General features: G+C 42.9%; 6 protein-coding genes across 6 annotated transcripts; 3 read left to right on the top strand and 3 right to left on the bottom strand.

The window, feature by feature from the left end:
* Positions 1-211: 211 nt before the first annotated feature.
* Positions 212-5,520, bottom strand: MELLADRAFT_73930 (uncharacterized protein; the record flags this gene model as incomplete). Its single annotated transcript, XM_007404241.1, has 16 exons — positions 212-976; positions 1,074-1,346; positions 1,438-1,764; positions 1,834-2,390; positions 2,454-2,652; positions 2,718-2,873; positions 2,947-3,187; positions 3,259-3,397; positions 3,460-3,847; positions 3,932-4,325; positions 4,401-4,694; positions 4,752-4,820; positions 4,889-5,064; positions 5,146-5,219; positions 5,288-5,429; positions 5,503-5,520. 16 exons carry the CDS (start codon positions 5,518-5,520, stop codon positions 722-724), a joined length of 3,702 nt encoding a protein of 1,233 aa, XP_007404303.1.
* A 2,102-nt stretch (positions 5,521-7,622) lies between these two features.
* MELLADRAFT_32692 (uncharacterized protein) lies at positions 7,623-10,312 on the top strand (the record flags this gene model as incomplete). Its single annotated transcript, XM_007404718.1, has 14 exons — positions 7,623-7,698; positions 7,805-7,833; positions 7,961-8,025; positions 8,101-8,164; positions 8,230-8,260; positions 8,367-8,447; positions 8,498-8,529; positions 8,598-8,749; positions 8,825-8,841; positions 8,918-9,019; positions 9,184-9,345; positions 9,625-9,714; positions 9,816-9,976; positions 10,037-10,312. The coding sequence occupies 14 exons, from the start codon at positions 7,623-7,625 to the stop codon at positions 10,310-10,312; spliced, it is 1,338 nt and encodes a 445-aa protein (XP_007404780.1).
* A 744-nt stretch (positions 10,313-11,056) lies between these two features.
* Positions 11,057-11,797, top strand: MELLADRAFT_124170 (uncharacterized protein; the record flags this gene model as incomplete). Its single annotated transcript, XM_007404719.1, has 5 exons — positions 11,057-11,192; positions 11,277-11,342; positions 11,437-11,550; positions 11,638-11,706; positions 11,772-11,797. The coding sequence occupies 5 exons, from the start codon at positions 11,057-11,059 to the stop codon at positions 11,795-11,797; spliced, it is 411 nt and encodes a 136-aa protein (XP_007404781.1).
* A 1,042-nt stretch (positions 11,798-12,839) lies between these two features.
* MELLADRAFT_73929 (uncharacterized protein) lies at positions 12,840-14,478 on the top strand (the record flags this gene model as incomplete). Its single annotated transcript, XM_007404720.1, has 5 exons — positions 12,840-13,078; positions 13,173-13,392; positions 13,471-13,651; positions 13,730-13,875; positions 13,970-14,478. The coding sequence occupies 5 exons, from the start codon at positions 12,939-12,941 to the stop codon at positions 14,273-14,275; spliced, it is 993 nt and encodes a 330-aa protein (XP_007404782.1).
* A 1,769-nt stretch (positions 14,479-16,247) lies between these two features.
* MELLADRAFT_32946 (uncharacterized protein) lies at positions 16,248-18,845 on the bottom strand (the record flags this gene model as incomplete). The annotated part of the gene is made up of 12 exons (XM_007404240.1): positions 16,248-16,492; positions 16,576-16,688; positions 16,772-17,033; positions 17,113-17,334; positions 17,402-17,479; positions 17,575-17,665; positions 17,738-17,759; positions 17,846-18,004; positions 18,087-18,181; positions 18,282-18,298; positions 18,413-18,447; positions 18,553-18,845. 12 exons carry the CDS (start codon positions 18,843-18,845, stop codon positions 16,248-16,250), a joined length of 1,632 nt encoding a protein of 543 aa, XP_007404302.1.
* A 1,195-nt stretch (positions 18,846-20,040) lies between these two features.
* Positions 20,041-22,912, bottom strand: MELLADRAFT_115045 (uncharacterized protein; the record flags this gene model as incomplete). Its single annotated transcript, XM_007404239.1, has 12 exons — positions 20,041-20,352; positions 20,445-20,557; positions 20,629-20,890; positions 20,970-21,191; positions 21,257-21,334; positions 21,410-21,500; positions 21,566-21,587; positions 21,680-21,838; positions 21,927-22,021; positions 22,123-22,139; positions 22,232-22,266; positions 22,367-22,912. The coding sequence occupies 12 exons, from the start codon at positions 22,642-22,644 to the stop codon at positions 20,108-20,110; spliced, it is 1,617 nt and encodes a 538-aa protein (XP_007404301.1).
* Between the last annotated feature and the right edge of the window lie 193 nt (positions 22,913-23,105).

Below are 23,105 nucleotides of genomic sequence, written 5' to 3'. Positions count from 1 at the left end.
TCTTGGTGGACATGCCAATGCCAACCCAGGGTTGGTGCTGCTAGTGCTACTAGTACCCTATTCATTTGAGCATATGGTAACAATCACGAGTGTCAAGTCACACCTAGGACGAGAGAACTCTACAAATGAAATCTTATCATGGAAATAATGGATTGTTATACTCATCATCATATACGAAGTTCTCTGAGATTTTTCCTTCTTTTTTGTCATTAAATGAATCCAAACAAAAAGTAGATTTCAAAACTAAAAAAGAAGCATGCAAACAAAACTTTCAAAGACTTGTGGAAGATAACAATCTAAATACATTGAAACTGATGAATTTCTCAACTTAATAAATGACTTCATCATACACTGAACAAGTAGCACTATGAAAGCTTTGATCAAATTCACACAAATTTCCTCCATCCCTAAAAATCTGTCTTGATCTCTAGATAGAATGCATTTAAAATCTTTATCTCATTGGCAATGAATGTCAGGTAACAAGAAATTTGATAAACTTGAACCTCGTTATCTGACTCTCAGCTTTAGTGTTTTTCAAACGATTTCAAATCAAATTGCTCCAGTCTACACATCTGTACTGATCATTACACTATATTCACCTACCATTCTCTATTCCAAAATGTCCTACTCTCCTCACATCCTCTCTCTCTCTTGAACCATCTATATAATCTGGGTCTTGAAGAATTTTATTCATAAACACATTATACTAATTTCATATCCATCAAATCTTGGATCTTAATCCACTAGTCTTTTTCCCAACTTCAGTAATTCCAGAAACTTTACAAACTGTTCCTTTGAATTCACTTCGATATCTGGCTCCTGTAAATGGATCTTCTACAAACCCTCCTTCTCCTGTTTGTTGTTTATAAATCGGTGTTAATGATCCTGCACAAATATCAAAACTTGAGAATTGATCATAATCTATCTCAATCGCATCTTTTGGATTTCGATCTCCTGCTGCTAAAACTTGTTTAGCCTGTTGTTTTCATCAATCCAGAGAAAAGAATTATCAGCTTCACGCGAAAGAATGCAGGTGCCTTGATTACCAAAAACTTAAAAAAATGATCACTCACTTGAGTAGCCACATTAGCAGCCGGATTTAATTCTAATAACCTCTTAGCAAATGTAGCAGCAGTAACATAACTCTTAGCTTTGGAAAAAGTGGTCATAGCTAATCGTAACGCTAAAACAAGATGTACAGATTGTAAACGACAATGTGTAAAGTAAGCTGCTAATTCTAATTGACGTTTCATATTCGTTGGTTCTTCAGCAGCTACTCTTCGACGTTCAATTTCAAGTGAAAGTCCAATGAGATATTCTCGACAAGTGATGACTAATTCTGAAAGCTGTTTTCAAAATTGAATAAGGGGCAAGAGGAAAAAAAGATACACAGTCAATCTATCTGCATCTAGATGTCAATCCTTTCAAAACACATACCTCATTGATTTCTGATTCATCCTTAGCCACAACCAACAACAAAGACTGCAAAATGCTCCTGAATTGACTTGAAGCTTCATTGAATTCAGCCTTACGGAAATGTGCATATGCCGCCTTTAGTTCGTGTCGGGTGATCGACTCCAAGTTCCTAGCCAACGCTGGTAACACGTTACGTGGATTCACATCCTCTGGATCTCGTCTGAGATATACTTCAAGCGGTGGCAATGAGGCACTTGCTGACAAGTATGCCCTCGATGATTGATATGTGGACATAAAAAGCGACTTCAAAGGTCCAAACTCTACCGCTCCTACTTGTCGGTTCAAAAGCTACCAAAAGAGACTATCAATGGAAAGATCTTCATAATCCTTTAACAGGTAACCGATTGGATCACTCACCTGCATTGCCGTCTCAAAGGAACCTGCAGCCACATGGTCAGCCGCCAGCGGCGAATTCCTCACCCATAGCTCAGACTCGCTAATTCCAGCCTTCACCTCACCATCGGCCCCATCTTCCCCTTCAGTCCCTTCAACATCGTCTCCAGAACCCAAGTTGAGATCCGCTACTTCGGCCGGTAAGTCTTCCCCAGCCAAATCCCATGCCTCTTCTACCTCTTCGGCCGCTGCCACTCCAGCACCCCCATCCATATCCGCCGCCCAATCATCTAATGGATCCGCTGAACCATGACCAGTGGCATCTGCTCCTTCCACCGGACGAGCATCGGCATCCATACCCGAGGCTTGGGTCAAAGCTCGATCGAAGAAACTTTCAGTGGTACCGACTGAAGGCCAGTTATAATCATAAGTGGCCGTCACAACACGTGGCAGAGTGAGCTTGTCACCCTTTGGCTGTGGTAGGGCTGATAACTCGGCTTCATTCATGCCAGTCGCTTCCAAAATTTCTTGGGCCTCTTCTTCCATTCCATTGGATTTGGCAGTTAAATACGCTAGGGGGTCTTTAGGCCATAAACAGAATCATCAGCAACCTTGGCATCTCATCAAAACAAAATGAAGCTCACATAATCCAACATCTTTCAATACACTGATTCTTGTGGCCACATTTCCAGAATAAAGTGAATTATGAAATCTAGACATTTGATCACCCCTCATTTCTGCAATTTTTGACATCTTTGCCAATTTTTCTTCATTACCGGTAATCAAATAAAGGAATGATAATCGATCGAAATTTTTGGTACGTTGATACGAGATCTCCACAATCTGTTGTTATCAGAAAAGTTAAGTTCGAGGGAATCTCACAAAGATGACCTGAGAAGATGACAAACTTTTTGATTTCCCTGTTTTAAGGCTTGTTGACCTAATCGAGTCCATGACTCTGGTCGATCGATGGCTTTAGCTGTCTCTAAAGCAACATCCAAGTTTCCACACTCGATTGCCAAATCAAATCTCGTGGTTTTGTCTTGCACAAAGTGTAAAGCAATCTATAGATCACATCACATCAAGTTTCTATCAGCCCCAACTCATCAAATATAAGAAGCAGCTCGGTTATCGTACCTCTGGGAAGCCTTTTTTCTGAAGGTAAGCAATAATGCTCTGTCCAACCAAGTTAGAAGTTCGAATGATGTGCAAGACCTCATCATAGTTGTTACGGATCAATGCCAATTTGAATCGGTATTCAGTAGGATCGATTGGGATGCCTTTGGGCTTAGCATTTCGATCAAGACAGTGTACCATCTTGCCTTTCACTCGAGTCAAATAGACAGGTTGATCAAGAGTTTTGATGATCCCATTGTCTCTGTAAGATCGAGCATGGTCAGTTGGAACATACATCCTATTTATGCCAATGAGTCGTGAAAGTTCACCTACCCTTGCGGTAAAGCATATTTAATGTGGTTGAGCGTTGAGTAGACAAAGATACCACTGTCATCCCAAGCCCCAGACTTGATCCTGATCGTCTCGTGGATTAGGCTACTTTGACCCAGTGACTTATTGGCGATCATGATGGCTACAGTATATCTGATCGTATCAGCTCACGATATCTGAAGTATAATAAATTGCAAGACTGACTATGTTTACTAAGTAAGGCCACCATAGCTCCATCGTTACTCCAGACTACGTATTTCACAGGTGGAGTCGTAATTTCTCCAATCGTCTTTTGTTGTTGAATGTCAAAAAGAATGACAGATGTAGCAGTGCTGAGCAATAAGCTTGCAGTACCACCATAAAAGATATCATTTGTCTGAGTTGGACATTTGATCGTCTTTGTAACTGAGTTTGAGAGATCTCTGATCTCAATCGTTTGTGAAGTTTTATCCAGGACCGCAAATCTGTTCCTGGCTACAAAGAGTGCGGCGTGTCCGGTTCCACGCTTGCCTTCAGATGATGAGTCTCGGACTTCTCCTGCAGCCATATCCTTAGGTAAGTGCACCAACTCGTATATACCGTTCTCAGCAGGCTAATATAAATATCGTCAAATCATGATTCAGCATGTTAGATACGTGACCATTATCTACAAATCAAATAGAGTAAGAAAGCGTACCGAAGTGACTAGCACAGCTCGTTCAGCAGGATTGTAGCTCAGTGTCCGAGGTTGAACGTACTGACTCCCAAGCTTCTTCACACTGATCACGCTCACGTCAGACCCAGTAGCGAGGTCATGAACCCTTACATACTTATCCCTGATGTAGAAAAGTGTATTGCCATGTAAACTAAACGCTGGACGTTCGCGATCCAACTTGAAAACAATCAATCCAGTATCGTGACCAGCAGCAAAGAGATTCAACTCGGGATGTGCAGTAAGCACCCAAAATCGATCATTTTCACGTCTGAAAGTCTGAACTGCTGTTCTTTTGCTCATATCCCAAACCCTTATCGTCTTATCTTCAGAGTCAGAGATGATGAGTTCGTGTTTAGGATGAAATAAGACGGCAGAGCTATAGAAAAGAAACAGCCACCATAAGTGTCAAACAGTGATCTAGAATCGAGCAAAGACCGATGAAATTGCCTACATATTGTTGAAATGCCCTCGGCAAGTGTCTACTTCCCAAGCCTTGGTCTCACTCATCCTCCAAAGCTTGATTTGTCGATCATCACCACATGAGACGATCAAAGGTAAAGTAGGATGGAAAGTGGCCCAATTCACACCACGATCGTGCCCTTCGAGGACGTATTTGACCACCGCGTCCGTATTACCAAACAAGTCTGCTTGGCCTGAATTTGCACGTTGGACCTGGTCTTCGAATGACATAGGCTGAGCCGTCGTAGTTTTCTTTCGAAGACCGGTGATGTCCCATACACGGACACTAAGGAAAAGGATGAGTGAGTATGATCGGTTTCGACAGATAGAATAACACACTTACGTTTGGTCCATCGAACAAGATACGATGTAGTCGTCCTTGGGATGAAACTCGGCATACATAATGTAATGACTACAAATCGATGAACACGAAGTCAATAACCAATGAAGTCGCAAGTCTATGAGTGAGATACTACTTACTTATGACCGGTCAAGATAGCAATACATTGACGAGATTGCCAATTCCATATCCGAATTGTCTGGTCATCAGAGGCAGAAAGGATCCATGGATGTTCACGATGAAATGAGACTGATCGAACGTAATCGAGATGACCATGCAAGGTAAACAAACACCGTCGTTGTTTGTAATTCCAGACCTGTACTACCAAATGAAATCAATATTCAAGCATCGATGGAATATCAAAAGAATTTGAGAATGCTAGAAACCATGAATTGACCTTGATTTTGTAGTCATCGCCACCTGACACGAAGAGTGGTTGACTTGGATGAAAGGCAATCCCACGAACCGGACCTGAAAGACACAAGATAAATAAATGATCGAACAGTTACTTGATGCCAATGTGAGTTAACGAAACAAACCATCGTGTTCGTCAAATCGTTCGACTAATGTTCCCATCTGAAAGTTCCACATTTGTATACTTCCTGAATGAAGTGATGCTGCTAGAAGGGTAAGCTTGGGATGGAAAGCGATTCCCTTGACCCTATTGGACTTGGACTCAAACTAAAAACAAGATTGTGAATAAATGGATTGTATGGCAATAGAGACATCTGCTGAGACGGGTGAAGTTGCTTACCTTTGTGAGCATCTGCATCTTGGCTGAACAATTTGAATTAAATTTAATGTCTTGTTTAAATCCAGGCGACGAGCCAATGAGAGGACGGTGACCGAGTTCGACTGATAGTTGATTTGATGGTTTGTTTTGTTGATGAGTTGAAGGAAATGTAGAAATGAAGCTGTTGACCACTATTGCTCAATGCTGAGCAGGTATGTCGTATGATAAAGTTGAGTAAGCCAGGTGGAAGTGGGAAAGCCAAACTGTGGTATAGTCATACCACTGATTCGATCGATCAGCCACAACAACACTTCAAAAAACAACATTTCTCCCATCCAGACTACATTTGGTTAGGTTAAAGAAACTGCATTAAAACAATGTTTTACTTAACAGTTTCAAAATCTTCCTCAATGCACCCTCAACAAACAGATACTCCGTTGCAACTTGCAAGTGGACTCAGGACTACTTGTAAAAATATTATTGAAGAATAAAACACATATCAGTAGATTGTATGGGTCACATGTGGTTTTTCATGACACCGAAAAACAAATCTAGAATCAGAAATCATGGAAAATGTTGCAATTTTAGGCAGGTAGTCTTTATTGCAAGTTTTGACCCTCTCATCAAGATAGATTGAAGGATGTAAAGTATGTGGTACCAAATTTCATATTTCACCTCAAAATTGGCAATAAAAGGCAGGTCTACTTGTTCAATAATGTGGGCAAGGCCCTGCATTTATAACAAGTTGGTTTTCTTTGAGATAACTCAATTGTAATGCTGGTTGTGTCAGTGTGTCCTATGTTGTTTAGTCCATGGAGAATTACTAAAAGCTTCTTTTCAAAAAAGAAAAATTAATAAAGAGTGAACCAAGCAAATCAAATAGCCAAAATTGAGCTATTCTTTGTGCTTTACTCTTCTTCAGATAAATCCTCAGGTGAATGGTCTCCCATGTGTCTTTCATACACTGAGCTAGATAAGAAAATCTCAATGGTTCAAATGCTCAACTTCTGTGCAATTATCGGCCTGATTTCCCTTTTTACAAGCGTTTTTGGAATCATTGTTGTTACTTAATTAGAAGCGTGCTGGTGTATCCGTGTTGCGGGTCTGGCCTTCAAGTTCCAGGCTTGATTCTAGCCCCACACCCTTGCAAGTTTAGGGCCAACTGACATTATCCCGAGAGGATGAGAGATTTTGCAGCACCTATTCAAAGGGCTAAGACTGATATGTGGTGAATAATCAGTAGATCAGCAAGGGGAGAAGAGGAAATGAAGAACTCTCCAGGCAGATTCTGCACTAATTTTGGACATCGTCGCCACCAAACCTGGGTGTGCTATATATAGCTCAAACTCTCCTTCAGGGTACATTCAGTTTGTATTCTAGCTTCTATCGATAACCTTATCTTATTTATCTTGTGCAACTCGAGGCATGTCCTCAAAAAGCTCGACAGTAGCAGCGAGGGACTTGGTTGAGTTTACCAAAAAGCTCAAATCCCCTCAGATTCGGTGCTCCAATCGCCCGTTGTGTATCGTATCGTCTCAGAGACTGAAGGCGTATATATATGACAGCACATCCAGCGTAAAGTATCGATTTCCAAATTCTCAGAGCTTGTCTTACAGTGATCCTGAATAATCTTAAAAAGAAACCAAGCTCGTCTGAATCTGAGTGAATTTCTCCATATTTCCTTCAACAATCTATTCTGTTCTGTTCTGTTGACGGAATGCCCTATGCTTCTTGTTGTATCATAAATTCCGAGACAAATGTAAGTCTCGTTTCGGATCAATCATTCTATGTAAGCCCCACCCTTGTCTCATTCAACTAGAAATCCTTTCGCATAAAGTCATCAGGTCACTGCCATCAGATAACGCTAATTTTTAGGCTCATTAAATTGATTTGCGCACCTTTACTTTTGCTTTGACGCAATATTCAATTCGTAGTCACATACGCGGCATCTAGATATTTATCATATATATATATACAGTCAGATGGAGTTGCCATCTGACATCCCCATTTACGATCCAGTTTGTCGCATAATTTGTTCTGATGAATCACTCGTGCTGATGAAGATGATCTGGCTAACCTCAAACTCATTTTCGCCTTTGGTCTCGGCCTTTCATGTTTAGCGCCACCCAGAGTATGCAAAGATGAATCGAAAGATCGTACGAAAAATCGATATCCACACTATGCCGATCCTATCATTACTCTGGCTAAGCTGTTTCAGTGAGTCCGGTTGACTTTTGATACGATTTTTGTTTGAAAAATGTGTTGATTGCTGACATGACCACTCCTCACTGTTGTACCATGCATTCCGGTTCGGCATTGTAAGTCGACAGGACAAATATTGGAAACGCCAAGGTATCAGTCCCGCAACCCTATCTATTTCCTTCGAAAAAATATCCTTCTGATCTTTCGAAAACTCACAAGGCCTACTTTATAATGAATACTGTGGAGCTGACCAAGGAGTCAATGATTGGATTTGCAGATCGCAGGTCTAGAAAAAGATCTCGGTCTCAAAGGTATACAGTTCAACATTGGACTAGCTGTTTTGTGAGTCGATCTTGAGGCAAGGCATCAAGATACTTTGAAGGAATTCAACACTTATATTTTGAGGGGTTTCAAAAGTTTTCTGACTTACGTCACATCCGAGATACCTTCCAATCTTCTGATTGGACGCTTTGGAATCAAGGTTCGTGCCTTGATATTTACCAACAGTGAATACTGACACAGTAGGCTGATGGGCTTCTTTCACAGAATTGGTTAACGTTTTTGGTTTGTGGCTGGGGTTGGTGATCTTGTCATTTTCTTTGAACGGTCTCGCCCCTCCTGTGGTGCCACATCGATACATCAACTCGCTAACTAGCTCGGTGAACTCTTTCGCATCACAAAAGGAATTGTGACACTGTGTTCGGCGTTCATGACCAACTATGCAACTTTCATCGTAACTCGCTTGTTATTAGGCAAGTTTTCGTGTTGTCAATCTCTCACAGTCTAGCCCAAGTTCATCTCGTTAATCCAACAGGCCTTTTTGAGGGCGGAATGCTACCAGGAATGGTGAGCGTGCAAGAAAAATATCATTGTGGGACTACTGCCAACAATTCGTATTGTTCCATCGATTTTAGGTATTATACCTTTCCACACTTTATAGGAAAAATGAGTTGCAACTCAGAATCGGTATCCTCATATCATGCGTAGCCTTGGGAGGAGCTTTTAGTGGGCTTCTGGCTTATGGAATCCAGCGAATGAACGGAATTAGGCATCAGCCTGGGTGGGCGTAAGTCTTGAAGATAAATCACTTCGTGCTTGATCTCCATGCTCGACAGGCTGATATATTTGCGTGTTTCCATAGTTGGGTCTTTATATTAGGTGCATTCTCATATTTCTCTTCCTTTCGTACCACATGGTAACTTACACAATATTGCTTCATGAATCTCTATCGAAGAGGGGCTCTTGACGATTGTGTTTTCGATCATCGGCTGGTTCATACTTTGTCCAAGTATCGCATCTGCCAGGTTTTTAGATATATATGAGAAGGATTTTGCAGGTCAGACTCTTTGTTATGGTTCTTCGCCATGTGTGCCGTCAACTGATGCCTAAAAATCACTATCCGTCATGCGCCAGCTAACCGGCTTAAGATACATTGTGATATGTATCAAGACCGAAGCCATTCTGTATCACGCGGTTCAAAAAAGGGCTCTATCCGGGAAGATGACAAGACAGCAGAGCGTAATCAGCGTCCTTCCGATCACTCCGACAGTCCTGAAGTGGAGCATTTCGAATGGGCTGAAGTGCGCCGCGGGCTTCGGGATCCACAAGCTTGGATGACTGGACTTGCTGTAATGGCACTCTTGGTCGAGTTGTATACTTTTAGTTTCTTTCTGTAAGTAATGACTGTTATCGAGATCTTCAACAAGCAAACTCTTCTCATGCCTATTTCCATAAATGCCAAGCGGTACACACAGGTACTGACTGTCATCTGTCCTTTCCTTCTATCTTGATAGCCCAACTCGTGAGTTTGGAACCTTATGCTACGACCTACTTCCAGGTGGCCTCTTACACAACTCCACAATCATCTAGTAGTGAGAGGAATGGGGTATGCTGGGGCCCAGGCGCAACTATTCTCTTCCTATCCGTACCTACCCGCTGCAGGGATGGTCATAGTAGTGGCTCGGGTCTCAGATAAAGCTCGAATTCGCGGGCCACTTGTGTTGGTTTTACTCCCAATCAGTGTTGCAGGATGTGAGCACCAGGTTTATGAAATCTGAAAGCTTTCATACATACGACATTTCTTGGATTCACATGCTGAATAGATACATTCTTACTTTGTCCCTTTTTACCAGACATCCTGGCATGCCTGTCAAGAAGTCCAAGGGTTCGATACGCGAGTGTGTTCCTTATGACGACAGGGATATTTCCATCTTTAGCTTGCTTTCTCACTATCCTCCCCAACAACTCTTCTGGAGTTACTAAGAGAGCTACTACCATTGCAGTTCAAATCATGGTATGCCCCAAATCTTCACAAAAAAATCAAAGTTTCTGAAACCTGATCTTTTTCGCCCAGATTGGAAATGTAGCAGGATTTATAGCTCCTTTTGTTTACACAAACGCTGCCCATCAAGGACCGCGATTTGTGAAAGGTCATAAAATCGCACTGACATTCGTTTGCGCAGCTTGGCTATGTACGGCAGCCAATGTACTTTATTGCTGGAAAGAAAATATTGCTCGAAAGGCTGGAAAAAGAGATCATATAGCATGGGAGTATTGGAAACAACGAGATGAGGGAACGACCAAGTCTCCCATTGGGGATCGTGATCCGACATTTTTATATACCTTGTGACAGGAACTCTGTCTCCGAATCTCCCTCCTTCGTATTACACTTTAGCAAGTATTTTTTTGTTTAAGTACTATAGCATAAAGTTTTACAACGCTGCAATTAGCAAGGATTTGAGAGAGACCACAAATATAAGCTGCCTACTTTGCGAAACCCAAGAAGATGGCGACATGAAGAAAAATTAAATTGTTATAGAGAAGAAATTTCTGATGAGTGTAATTTGCTATCTCTATTCTTATTTTCGCCTTCATCAACTTGCTTCTTGAGGTGGAAATAACATTGGAGTCCCTCTGGCTACGGCAAGGCGTCATGCCGCTCCAGGCCGCTCCGCCTCGCCGCGAGGGACTCGATCGAGTTTAACTACAGATGCTACATAAACAAGACTTAATAGCTTTGAATCTTTGGAACATCCTACGACCTGCCCCGACTAGAGCACAGAGCTTGATATAAGCTCCCATACGGCGGCTTGGCGGATGAAGAAAGAAGCGGTCCCGGGAGAAGTGTTCAGTCAATAGTGACCGTGTGTCTATATACATTTGTATTCACAGACAGACACAGTGCAAAATCCATGGCTTCAATATTTTTCCAGACCTTTACCGCTGTTCTCGTATTTACAGCTGAAGGGCAGACTCCATCACAATTCATTCACTTCTCATTGGTCTCCTCATTTCCAACATACGTTGTCTCAACCTCCGCAATCCCCCTCTTGATCACCTTCATCCCAATTTTCGTCTTGCCTTGCTCGTCATCATGTTCCACCAATATCAAATCAAGGTTGCTGTGCTAGTCTTTACCTTGTGTTTCAGCGCACACATCGTATCAGGATTGACAGTTGCTTGCGATGGCGGGTTGACAGGAGCCGTTCGGTGGAAGGGGGGCGATGTTAGTACGTTGCGCTTTTGTTTTTCGCTGTTGATTTTGAACGCCAGTCATTGAGCTATCGCGATTACGCCTCTCCTCAATTTTATAGCATGCATCAAGGGTAATCAGGAAAGGGAACGTCATTCGTGCAGGTACAAAAGCTGTTCACTGAATGGTAGGTATTGATTGATACACAAACCCGTTGTCTCATGATCCAATCTCACAAGGAATCTAACTATTGCATCTTAATCTTATGATCACAAAATTAGGTAACAAATGGGTCGAAATGGACACCTGTCGAATCCATGGCGCACCCCGCACCGACCCTGGCATAAGCAAGCAACAATGCACGGACTACTCCTGGATGGCTGATGGCACATATTGTGCGTAACCATTCCATTGACTACAATCCTATTTCCCATCACTTACTTCAGATTTTTTTACCTCGAAATCGGGATTAAACCGTTCAGCTTGTACGAATGCCGGGGATAGAACTTATGACTGCTACAATCTGAGCCCAGACACCGTCCCATACATAAGTGAGTCGAATGCACAACGATCTAGGACAACTCAATCATTGACGGGAAAATCTTTTCCTTTTCAGCGTGTAATGACTGCAACCCGGCGTAGCTGGGCTGAAACGTCCCGCAACCACCTTCCACCAAGTCACATGTTTACACCATGTAAAGGCGTGACCTTCTACCATTGAATGTCATTGGCCACTAGCTGGTTGTCTTGAAATGTTGATACCTTTCAATAATAAGGATTGGTTTTTTCCAGTTTTATTTCAATTGATGGTCCTCCATTTCTTGTGGTTTGATGTATTCTTGTGATTGATCTAGCAGCAGACATTTTATACTTTACTAAATATACAGACAACTTGCAATCTTGAGACACCTTTTTTCTTGAGAAAAAAACCATATAGCTTGAATAGCTAAACCCAAGCCTCTCGCGTGTTGCCCTCCGTTGGTCTTGGAAGAGGGAATTATGTACATAGCAGTTGTGAGCTTGGAGGCGCGAATGAATGCACTGAATGTTCGTGATTTTTTCCACTAAAGCAGTTCTATACATCCACCTAAGGGGATACTGCGTTACCAAACCGTATCTAACCCCTAATCATTTCGATAAATCCATTGATTCCATATCATGGAAATCCTGAGTCATGTGAGATGCTTTTTCACGCCCAGCATGCCAACCACAAACCCTATAGAAGTGTGATTCCGAAGTAGGATCATTTGCAAGGATTTCACTTCTGGAATACCATAAGAATATGATCGAAGGGTGATCAAATCTGCTTTATATCTTAGAATACTCCTTGTCATGTCGTAGTGAGTGGTATTGGAAGAGAACATGTGATATCAGACCATCAGCATCTCGCACGTTTGGCTATCTGGTTTGTTGGCCATTCGGGACCATGGTGGTGCCCTGGATACCTGTCCTTCAAATTTATAAATTAGGCATGAAATGTAGTGCGCTACCTTATTTTGACCAAGCTGCTTTCCAGCTTTCCAGACGAAATGTTGACTGAAAGCATCAGGAATTACGAATGAAGAAGATTTGGAATGTTATGGGTGTAGGCTTGTATGTGTATGGGATTACAGAGGGGCAGTAAGAACCGATCAACATCCACGTCTCGCGCAAGAAAGATTTCATTGAGGTTAACAACCCATCCTCGAAGCACTTTCCATCAGCAAAGAGAACATTGAAAACGCATCAGTAGCTGGAGAATTTATCGATCAATTAGATTTCGTCAAGGCTGGATATACTCGTCATGCGTTCTGGTTTTCAGTTTGGGATCGGATGGTTGCTCTTCCTGGCCGCCACAATTGCTTCGGTGACATGCGATTTTGTACTTCAAGATGGTCAACTGGTGGTAGCCGACGGGAGTGGTATCACTACTGACAAGGTAGAGTGAGTCATTCGGTTGTCTTTGAAATGTTTTTGGCTCAGATCTAGGCTGACAAGTGATGCGTTAATTTGATGTGTATGCGATCGATTCTTGTAGTGTTTCATCAACTGCCAGTCAATCGAACAAAATTCTTTCAGTTACTTCTGAGAACGTACTCAAACTTACCTTTCATATCACTGGAAGTTCTTCTGATGGAAAGGATTCCAAAGGACTTACTCCACATCAAGTTCATCTCTTGGCTACCGGGGTTGATACAAAGCTTCACTGGACTTCAGTCGTCAAAGTGAGGGGTGCCGGAAAAGCCAAATGGGAATTGGTCAGTGGTCATCATCCCAACCACTGATACTCAAGGGATCTACTTAAATCCTTACTTGTTCGATATATGTCGTTGTAGGACCTCGCACGAGCTCCGACCGACTTTTTCAGCCTGAGTGAGCAAGGCAAGATTCAGTTGGAGATCGTATTGGCCGACCCTTCTCCAAAACACAAGCCTTTACGAAAGACTCTCGCTACCATTCAAATCCCGTCGAATATGATACTCCCTTACCCCTACTGGGACACCAAGGATGGCTCACGTGTGTAGCCACTTCACTTAAATTTAATTGACTGCTATACTAACTGAGTTATGCTGATACATGTATTCAAATCCTTAGCACCTTCCAACCTGGAGTTGGAAAAGTATGCTCCCCAACCACCGATCGAGTGGACTTTCCGAGCACCTCGCAAGCCGATCTCTCCTATCATCAGCGTAGCCTACACCGTAGTGGTACTCTCACCTTGGTTTATCCTTCTGTCGGCTGTAAGTATTCAACTCAATTCTTGTATCCTTTTGAATTGTTGATCCCTGTTTACTCAAAGTAAAACTGACTATCCTGCGATGATTCCTTTCTCAGTGGTCAACCCTCTCAAGTGCTTCCACACCTGGATTCAAACTTCTAGGTCCTTCTTCAACTTCAACCATCATCTTTCTCGCTACCATCGCTTCTCAAGAAGTCATGATCTTGACCTATTGGACCTCACTTCGATTATATCAATACCTCCCCATTGCTTTCCTACTCGCCCTACCACTCATCCTCAGTGGACGAACAGCATTGAGTGAATTGAAAGCAAGAAGAAAGAGAAATCCTATCAGTGCTAGTCATGTTATCTTATCCAAAATCCATGGAGGTGGCCTAAAAGGAAAAGGCAAAGCCGAGTAAAATGTATTTAAACTTGATGTCACTCGATGATTGCTCTACAGGCGAAGAGATCAGGACTGTAACCACAAGAAGGATATTGTAGACACAATAATTCCGGTAGAGGGAGTAGTGAGGTTTGTAAAAATCCCTGAATATCATTCAGTTCAAAGTTTAAAGCTTTCCCAGAAAGCTGGAAATTAAAAAGATATGGCTTTTTTGCCCTCAGATGTTGCATCCATGGTGCACCATATCCTCAATATGAGAGCTTCATGGTCATCAGCCATATGCTTGCTTGGATTTTAAATCCAACTTGTATTCATTGATCATCGATGATTGTTGATAAATTGTGATGATGTTGATTGAAAGAAATTGATGTTCTCAGCTACCACCTTGGCCTCACAGTGGTTTAAAATATGGGATCTCTAAAGGAAGCTTGAAAGTATGTGTATCTTTTTGCAAGTTTGTCAACTTGGCGATTTGTATGCAGAATCTTGCTGCAGACACATTCATTTTGAATACTATTTTTCTCATCAAATCTGATGTCAAGTTTTCTGATATGTACATGCAAGCTTAGTTAGATCAGAGACTACCACAATTTGGTGTACAAGAATGAACAGATTTTTTGTCTCTATTTCCCTGTCCACCTTGAATGTAAGGAGATGTCCAATCACAGGGACAGGTTTACAACTAACCAGAAATCATGTTTTGCTATCTCAATATGTATGAAGGGAGTAGTACCACTCTTACCTCACAAGTTTACTCAATACATTCTCATGGCTTGTTCACCAGATCTCTGCATCTCAATAATGATGTATGACACCTCTAAGCACGAAGAGCCTCTTGCATTTCTCAATCTTCCACCCAAACGTAAACAGGGTTTTGGATGAGTTTGAAAGGGAGGGATGAAACAAAAGCTGAGCACTATGGAGTGTAGCTAGAGAGAAAATGAAGGAGAGCTCTTGAGAGGCATAAAATTGGAACCTCAGGCCCATATGCTTTTCAAAAGGAAATTAAGAATGCTTCTTGGATTTGTTGATTTATTCAGATTCCCAAAACCCAGAGTACACCATGACTGTGAAAGTATCCTGCATATGCATCTATTCTGCACCCAAATCAAGGAAATCATTGCATCCATGAGTCACCCCAAAGCTATTGCACAACTTCAAGAGTGCACATATGAATTCACATGTGCACTGCTCTTTGTTCTTCTGCTTGTACTTGCTACCCATAAATTACTAGTTGTCCTTGCAACCTGATGCAAAGGGGTTGAGATGGCACAGTTGATATGTATTGGGTTGGATGGTTAAAATTAGGGCTCAGCCCCAGCCCTGGTATTTCTGGGCTAGATCTGGCCCTAACACAACTTATGCCATCTATCAAAATGTGCAAGTCTGGCCAGGGTAGGTACTGGTACAGCCCAATATTTTTCAGGGGGTCATATGTCAAGTTCAGATGGTTTTTAATTCAAGGTAATATCTCTCTCCCCATTGTTGGGTGAGTCTTAGAGACCAGCCAATTCCTGCCCCCAACCCATGGCTTTTTCTGTTATTGTCAGGTCAGGTTTCCCCTTGAGTCTAGCTAGGAGATGTCTGTGCACACTCAGCCAACAAGTCATAACCCTACTCATAACAGGCAAAAGCACATTGTGTTCCTGGGCACAAAGATCAGTGACCTCACCTCTTGTGGCTTCCATACCAATCTGAATTTATATGAGACCAAACTACAGAATCTCAACAGAAGGATACTAAACAGGTAAGAAACACAGAGGTGCCACTATAGTGTGAGGTACTGAAGACCAAAATACACTGTAAAAACCTCTTGCAAAAACCCCCAGGTATACATGAGGTGGCTGATTGAACCAGGGTGTGTAGATGAGGAGATGGTTCCTTCCATGTTATCTCATACAGAAGCGCCCATAGGTTGAATCGTGAATTGTTAGGTTGTGTATCATTCCATGGTTGTCAGAGGATAAATATATTGACATATATACAAGCTAGATTGAAGATTTCACGTCTTTGCGTTCATCCAACGGAGTATTAGTGGGTTGAATCTCGATTGATAATTCTGCATCACGTTGCAACTGCGTTGTCATAGATGGGTATTTGGTAAAGAGAAGATGGCCAATGATTGCAATGATGGAACAAGTGAAGCAAAAGACTGAATTTGCTACAAATCCATGGGTAAACTTGGGTGCATCAGACCATAGAAAACTACCATAGATGGATGCTGAATTACCAACTACAATAGAAAATTGAAAGTATTCAAGACAAGTCAGTGGGAAGTTCAGATTGTCTTTGGTAGGCAAGAAGAAGTTGCCCTACCAGAATTCACAAGAGCTTGTGAGATAGCGCGTTTTGAATCGGGATAATTCAGCTCTCTTGAAAGCCATGCGAGCACAACAGGGAGAGCGCCAAAAGTCGCTGCATATCCTATACTATTTTACCAATCACAATTAGCAGAAATTGGGTCAGATGTGCATGTCGATTTGAGAAATAACATCAGAGAAAGGGCTCCAACCATATGAGACCGTACCGAGCCTCCGAATTGCTAATTCCAGCACATATTGCATACATCACTCCAGCAACCGCGGTTGGAATCGCTACGTGGAAGACGCGATCATTGAAAAAGTCGGCCGAGAGTGAATTGGCCAAGACACCTACAAATGTGCATATATATATTGGCACAGTCATGAACTGAGCCATCTGACCCTTATATCCAAGGGTTCTAGTGATGGTGGGAATGAAGTAAGAAATGGTTGTTTCGCTGGTGATCATCAAATCTAACAAGTGATGGAATGAAAAGTCAATACACATTTTCAAAGTCGAGAAGAATTACGAAGATTCAATTATCTTCCTCACCCATTAAACAGAACAAATAAACTCTCCAATCTGTCACAGCGGCCTTGAAAGCTTGTAGATGAGTCAAGGTGAGTCGTGGATCTGCGTGAGCTGGCCGGTCTGCAGCCAATCTAGCTGCTGCGAGCGCACGTTGCTCCGGAGTGAGCCATTTCGTATTGGAAGGCCAGTCAGGCATGAAGAATACAGCCACCATCGACGCGAACATTGTGATTGCTCCCTCAACTGATGCAACATCACCATACCCATTCAGCCAAGAGTTACTGTCATACAGATCAAACAAACACTCAACTGATAAAGAGCCACCTCCATCCACGGATGCCTCGAGCCTCATTAAGTCCTGTTATCACACCACCAGAGATGAGTCCGCCTTTGTAGAGGCGACATTGGGCAAATGTTAAGTCAGGCTTTCATCACGCAGGAGAAAAGTATTCTAGATCTGGAGAAGAAAAGGGAGGGGCTCACCAAAAGCACCCGCTAAGATTGATGCAGTATAAAGGATTCCAATTCTTTTGGCCAGTTCGGTTTTCCTATACCATGAGGACAGGAGGAAGAGCTTATGATTTTACACAATGAAGAAATCAACAAATAAATCTGATGGGATTGTGATTTTGAATCTTTCACTCACTACACCGGGAAAAAATCCGGATCTAAAAGAAAGCACCAATGATTTAGGTCAAGTTGAATGACAATTTTCACTGATGAAAATGGAAATGAAAAGGGATCAAAAACTCACTCCATAAATCCCAAGACAAAGCGGACCCCAATCAATCCCTCTTTGGTTTTCACCACAGAAAATACTGTGGCTATCAGTCCCCAACCAAAAGTGATAAGGGGAATGAAGATGGAGGGTCGAACTCTTGTCAACAACATATTACTTGGAATTTCGGCTAATCTAGTTTTATCAGAGGAGATTTCAAGACAGTACAATCAGTGTAAGATGGGATAAGGGTTCTGTCACGAGGAGATTTTCTCACAGGTATCCGACAAAAAATATCAATACAGCCAAAGAATAATCTGCTGAGCTAAGCTCGAGATCTTTTTCCATGCCCCCAATTCTTGCATTCCCGATCTGGGTATTTCATCAAAGCTGGGTAAGCAATGTGTCCTGAGGCTAAATCTGATTTGTTGCTGTAAAGCCTTGAGCATCTATGGGGAGCAGAACAACGTACACTTGACCGGTCGAGGTCTACGCAAGGATATGAAGTGATTCATTGTCACGGCACAAAAGATCAGCGTCCAAATGTCAGTCTCGTAAGTACCGATATGTCTCGTTGCCTGGTTCGAATGAAGCTTTGCTGACAGTTCAATAGGTACAGAAAACATATACAAGGCAAACTGGTGATCCGCGAAATGACAAGAGCTATGCATTAGTTTCTGACCCGCCAGGTGTGACAAATATTCCAGGTCGTGTGAGAATTTGACGTTTTGATGGATGCTTACATGTGCAAGTCGATAATGCGGACCAGCTTTTTATCTTCTTCACTCCCAGGAATATATACTCGGGGGCTATCTTCAAAAATATAATGGAAGGGCTTTTCCGTTGCGTTGGAAGCCAGTGTCTGTTTCGTGCTCGGAAGCGCCGATTGGTTTATTGTCGGGTCGTTCAGCTTGAGGGGTGTCTGCTTCAACGGGAGATTTTCCGAATCTACCGCTATGGGTGCGCGTGGCCTCAAAGACGAATTCGATAATGAGACAGAGGTCAAAGAGGCCGGCGCAACTTCGGCGGGCGACATGCTATTTATGTGGTTATACTATCACGATGAGAAAGTCTAATTTTTAGAAGGTCACTCGAACTTGAAGTTATGAAGAAAAGGCGATTGGTTGCTTTTGGATTATTTGTCACATGGAGCACGAGTTGAGCCATTGAGGATCACCCGATTAGTCCATGTATGCACCATGCGATGTAGTACATTGTGTATCCTAGGTTGGGGATGTGGTCGCAACCGCCCAACTTCAGAACATCCAGGAAGGAGACCTATCGATCGAACTTCGTCAAGTTTGTTCACCAAGCTCTTCACCGCTGCCAGGAAGATGAAAATTTACTCGAGAGGGTGCACGATGGGCTGGAGCAAGGCGATACGGAGGAAAGTTGTCTCTCCAGCATACGGCAGGATGTCATGAAATACGGTCAAATTTTCTACGCTTTCCAGATGTCGGAACTGAAGAGCCGGTTGGGAAACGGCGAGGAGCTGCGATTGAGCCTGATTGAGGCTTGAGCCCTTCGGATAAATTTAAAACCGGTCGCTCGGATGCAGAAGTACAAACGGCTCAACGACAAATTCCGCTCCTCCGGTTTCTCCAACCACTCGAGTCCAGGCTTTATGTAGGCTTAGTTAAGCTTGCCCTGGGCACTGGTGTAGTCTCCAGCTCTAGTCCACCCTCCTCCGAGGTTTCGAGGCCGGCATATCACTGGGTGAGGGACAACACCCCGGGCTCAGCGGGACTCAAGTTTGCTAAAATTTTGTAAGCCCAGCAGCTCAAGTGCTAAGATTTTCGTAGACCCTCAGCCAAAGCACGTGCTAATCAATTCGGGGCAACTTCTACTGTATTGCTTTTGACATTGGGGGGTGTTTGACTTGACAGATGCCGTTCAATTAAGGGGTTAAGCATCATTTTGCTATACGCGCAGTGGTGTTTTACTTCTACTTTTGCAACTTGCGAGTTGCGCCTCTCTAATCGAAGTGGGGTTTAAGATGCGACTCGTAGTTCGAGTTGCGTACCGACCCTCAAACACTTGACTCTTTCGCCCGTTGTCTTCAACAGTCTTACCTCTCTTGTGGCCATTTTTGCCTGTTATGTCATCTTAACGTGCTTACTCTCGCCCTAGTGAAATGACCCCCCATCATTGCGGGCTGTCAACCACTTAGTAAATTTTGTGCAAGTTCAACCGCGTAGTGACGTATTTTTTGTTCTACGGGGATCTTTCTTCCAAGATGGAATTTGTTTGGTATTTCATTTAATGATAGTCAGATTCGAAACATAGTTGATGTACGTGCTAAACCACAGGGTCTTCTTGTTTAGGTTTTTCTAACCGGCCAATAGAACGCTGGATGTCGATTGATACTCTCGCATCCCTGTCCAACCCAGTTGTCCGAGATGGATATTTAGTGAAAAGAAGATGTCCGACAATAGCAGCGATAGCACAACTGAAGCAAAAGACTGCAGTTGACACAAACCCAGTGGTAAACTGAGGGGCATCAGACCATAAGAAGCTACCATAGATCGATGCCGAATTACCGACTGCAATGAGCAATTAGAGGGGTTCAATGTAGTCAGTTTGAAAATCCGAGTGTCTTGCGGTGGAGAGGCTAGTAGATTTTCATTTATCTTACCAGTATTTACAAGCGCTTGTGAGACAGCGCGTTTTGAATCAGGAAAGTTGAGCTCTCTTGAAAGCCACGCAAGTACAATGGGAAGGGCGCCATATGTCCCTGCAAATCCTATACTGTTTTACCAAGAAAAGATGGGTCAGATGTGCATGAAGAGGGTGGGGTCGAGAGAAGCAAAGATATTAACCATATGAGACCATAACGAGCCTCTGGGCTGCTGATTCCAGCGCAGGTTGCATACATAACTCCAGCAATCGCAGTCGGGATCGCTACATGGAAAACACGATCTTTGAAAAAATCGGCCGAAAGTGAGATGGCCAAGATACCTGCACATGCGCATACATATATGGGAACAGTCATGAACTGAGCCATTTGACCAGTATATCCAAGTGTTTGCGTGATCGTGGGAATAAAGTAGGAGATGGTGGTTCCGCTGAGGATCATCAAATCTAAGGTTTCACAAATCACAAATCAATACAAAGATCTACTGTGAAAGTCGAATTGGGAAAATATAGACATCAAACTCACCCATAAAGCAGAACAAATAGATCCGCCAATCTGTCACGGCAGCCTTAAAGGCTTGTAAATGTGTCAAGATGATTTGCGATTGCGCATGAGCAGGTCGATCGGCTGCTAATCTAGCCCCTGCGAGTGCGCGCTGTTCCAGAGTAAGCCACTTCGTGTTTGAAGGCCAATCAGGCATGAAGAACACAACAACTATCGACGCAAACATTGTTATTGCTCCCTCAACTGACAAAGCAGACCCATAAGAATTTGGCCAAAAATGTATTGCTAGACGGACCGAAGTACTCAACTGATAAAAAGCCATCTCCATCCACGAATTCCCCGAGCATCGTCAAGTCCAGTGATAACACCTCCTGAAATGAGTCCGCCTTTATTTCAAAAAGTTCGGGAAATGATGATAAGTAGCGTCATTCTAGATGTATGAAAGAGTAGAAGAGACGCACCAAAAGCCCCTGACAAAATTCCCGCAGTGTAAAGAAATCCGATTCTTTTTGCAAGTTCGCTTTTCCTGTACCATGAGGACAAGAGGAATATCTTATAGTTTTGTACAAAAAAAATCAACAAACCTGGTCAAATCATATAGGAAATTCTTCACTCACTACACCAGGGAAAAATCCAGATCTAAAAATAAGCGAGGCGACGGAAGTCAGCTCAAGCTGGACGAAATGATTTGGTGTTGTAATATAAAAGCCGAGACAGAAAAGTACACCTACTCCACAAATCCCAGTACAAACCGCACCCCAATCAATCCCTCCTTGGTTTTCACCACAGAGAGTAGTGTGGCTACCAGGCCCCAGCTAAACGTGATAAGGGGGATGAAGAGGGAGGGGCGCACGCGGGTTAACAACATGTTGCTGGGGATTTCGGCCAATCTGGTTTGTTATGATGAATATTGAGATATATAATTAAATCAGTTTGTGTGAAATGCAATGAGATTCATGTAGGTTTTGAAGTTCTCACAAGTAGCCGACAAAAAAGATTAATACGGCCAAAGAATAATCAGCGGAGCTGAGTTCGAGGTCTTGTCCCATGCCGCCAATTCTTGCGTTTCCGATCTAGACAATGCATCAAATTGGTATGAGCAGATTATCCAGGTATCAGCTTGAACACTTTCACTTTCCAGCCTTGAGTTGCGGCAGGGATCAGAATAACGTACGCTGGACCGGTCGAGGTCTGCTCGAGGAAAAGAAGTGGTTTTGAAAATGAGCAATGTAAGCCTCAAGCGCTAATGCGTCTTTTCCCAATTCAAGGAATGCATTACTAACAGTTCAATAGATAGAGAAAACATATACAAGGTAACCTGTTGTTTCATAAAATTGCCAGAGCGCGGCATTAATGTTTGCTAGGGGAATTGTGTAGTATGATATGGCTGAAGCACAAGTTTGTTGATAGATGCTTACATGTGCAAGTCAATAGTACGGACTAGCTGTTTGTCCTCTTCGCTTCCAGGAATATATACTCGCGGACTGTTTTCAAAGAGATAATTGAAGGGCTTCTCGGTTGAGGTATTCTGGCTTGAAGGCGGCGACCAGTCTATGGAGGGGTCATTTAGCTTGAGGGGGGATTGATCCGCGTGAAATATCTCCGAGCCTACCGCTGTAGGTGAGTGCGCCGTCAAAGATGGAGTCGATAAAGATACAGAGGCCAAAGAGGCTGGGGGTACTACTGGGGGTGTCATGCTGCGTGTTGAGGGTGAATATGAAGATGAAAGGGTTTCTTTGATGAAGGCCAATGAGAGGGTGTACCGTGTTACTGACGAAAGACAAACAATACGTGGATGGATGCTCGGAGGAAATTGAAATTTGTCAAAGTCTAGGTGAGCCGTGGAAGCGCAACCCCAAACGCTTAAGTGAACACTCGCAGTCACCAGTTCCGTATAGATTGCCACGCTAGAGGCGATCCAGCTGCAAGCCGTGAGTGAGCCAGGGTGTCTATGGCTAGAGTTGTCGAAGCCAGTCAAGTTAAATGCTTGAGCGGAAACTTGGACCGAATTAGTTCTTTTTTCATTTTGACACCGACAAACATCGACATCTCAAGCCAATGAGCCAGGCGCTCCTGGAAGGCTAGAAGGGTATCAGTATCCGAAGGCGGGCTGTGGGAAGTATCTGTAAATCCATGTTATAAGTATATTGAAATCAC

The sequence above is a fragment of the Melampsora larici-populina genome (assembly GCF_000204055.1).
Source record: "Melampsora larici-populina 98AG31 unplaced genomic scaffold MELLAscaffold_2, whole genome shotgun sequence".
NCBI lineage: Eukaryota > Fungi > Basidiomycota > Pucciniomycetes > Pucciniales > Melampsoraceae > Melampsora > Melampsora laricis-populina.
The sequence above is the reverse complement of the archived record's forward strand: the minus strand, read 5'-3'. Positions and strand labels throughout refer to the sequence as shown.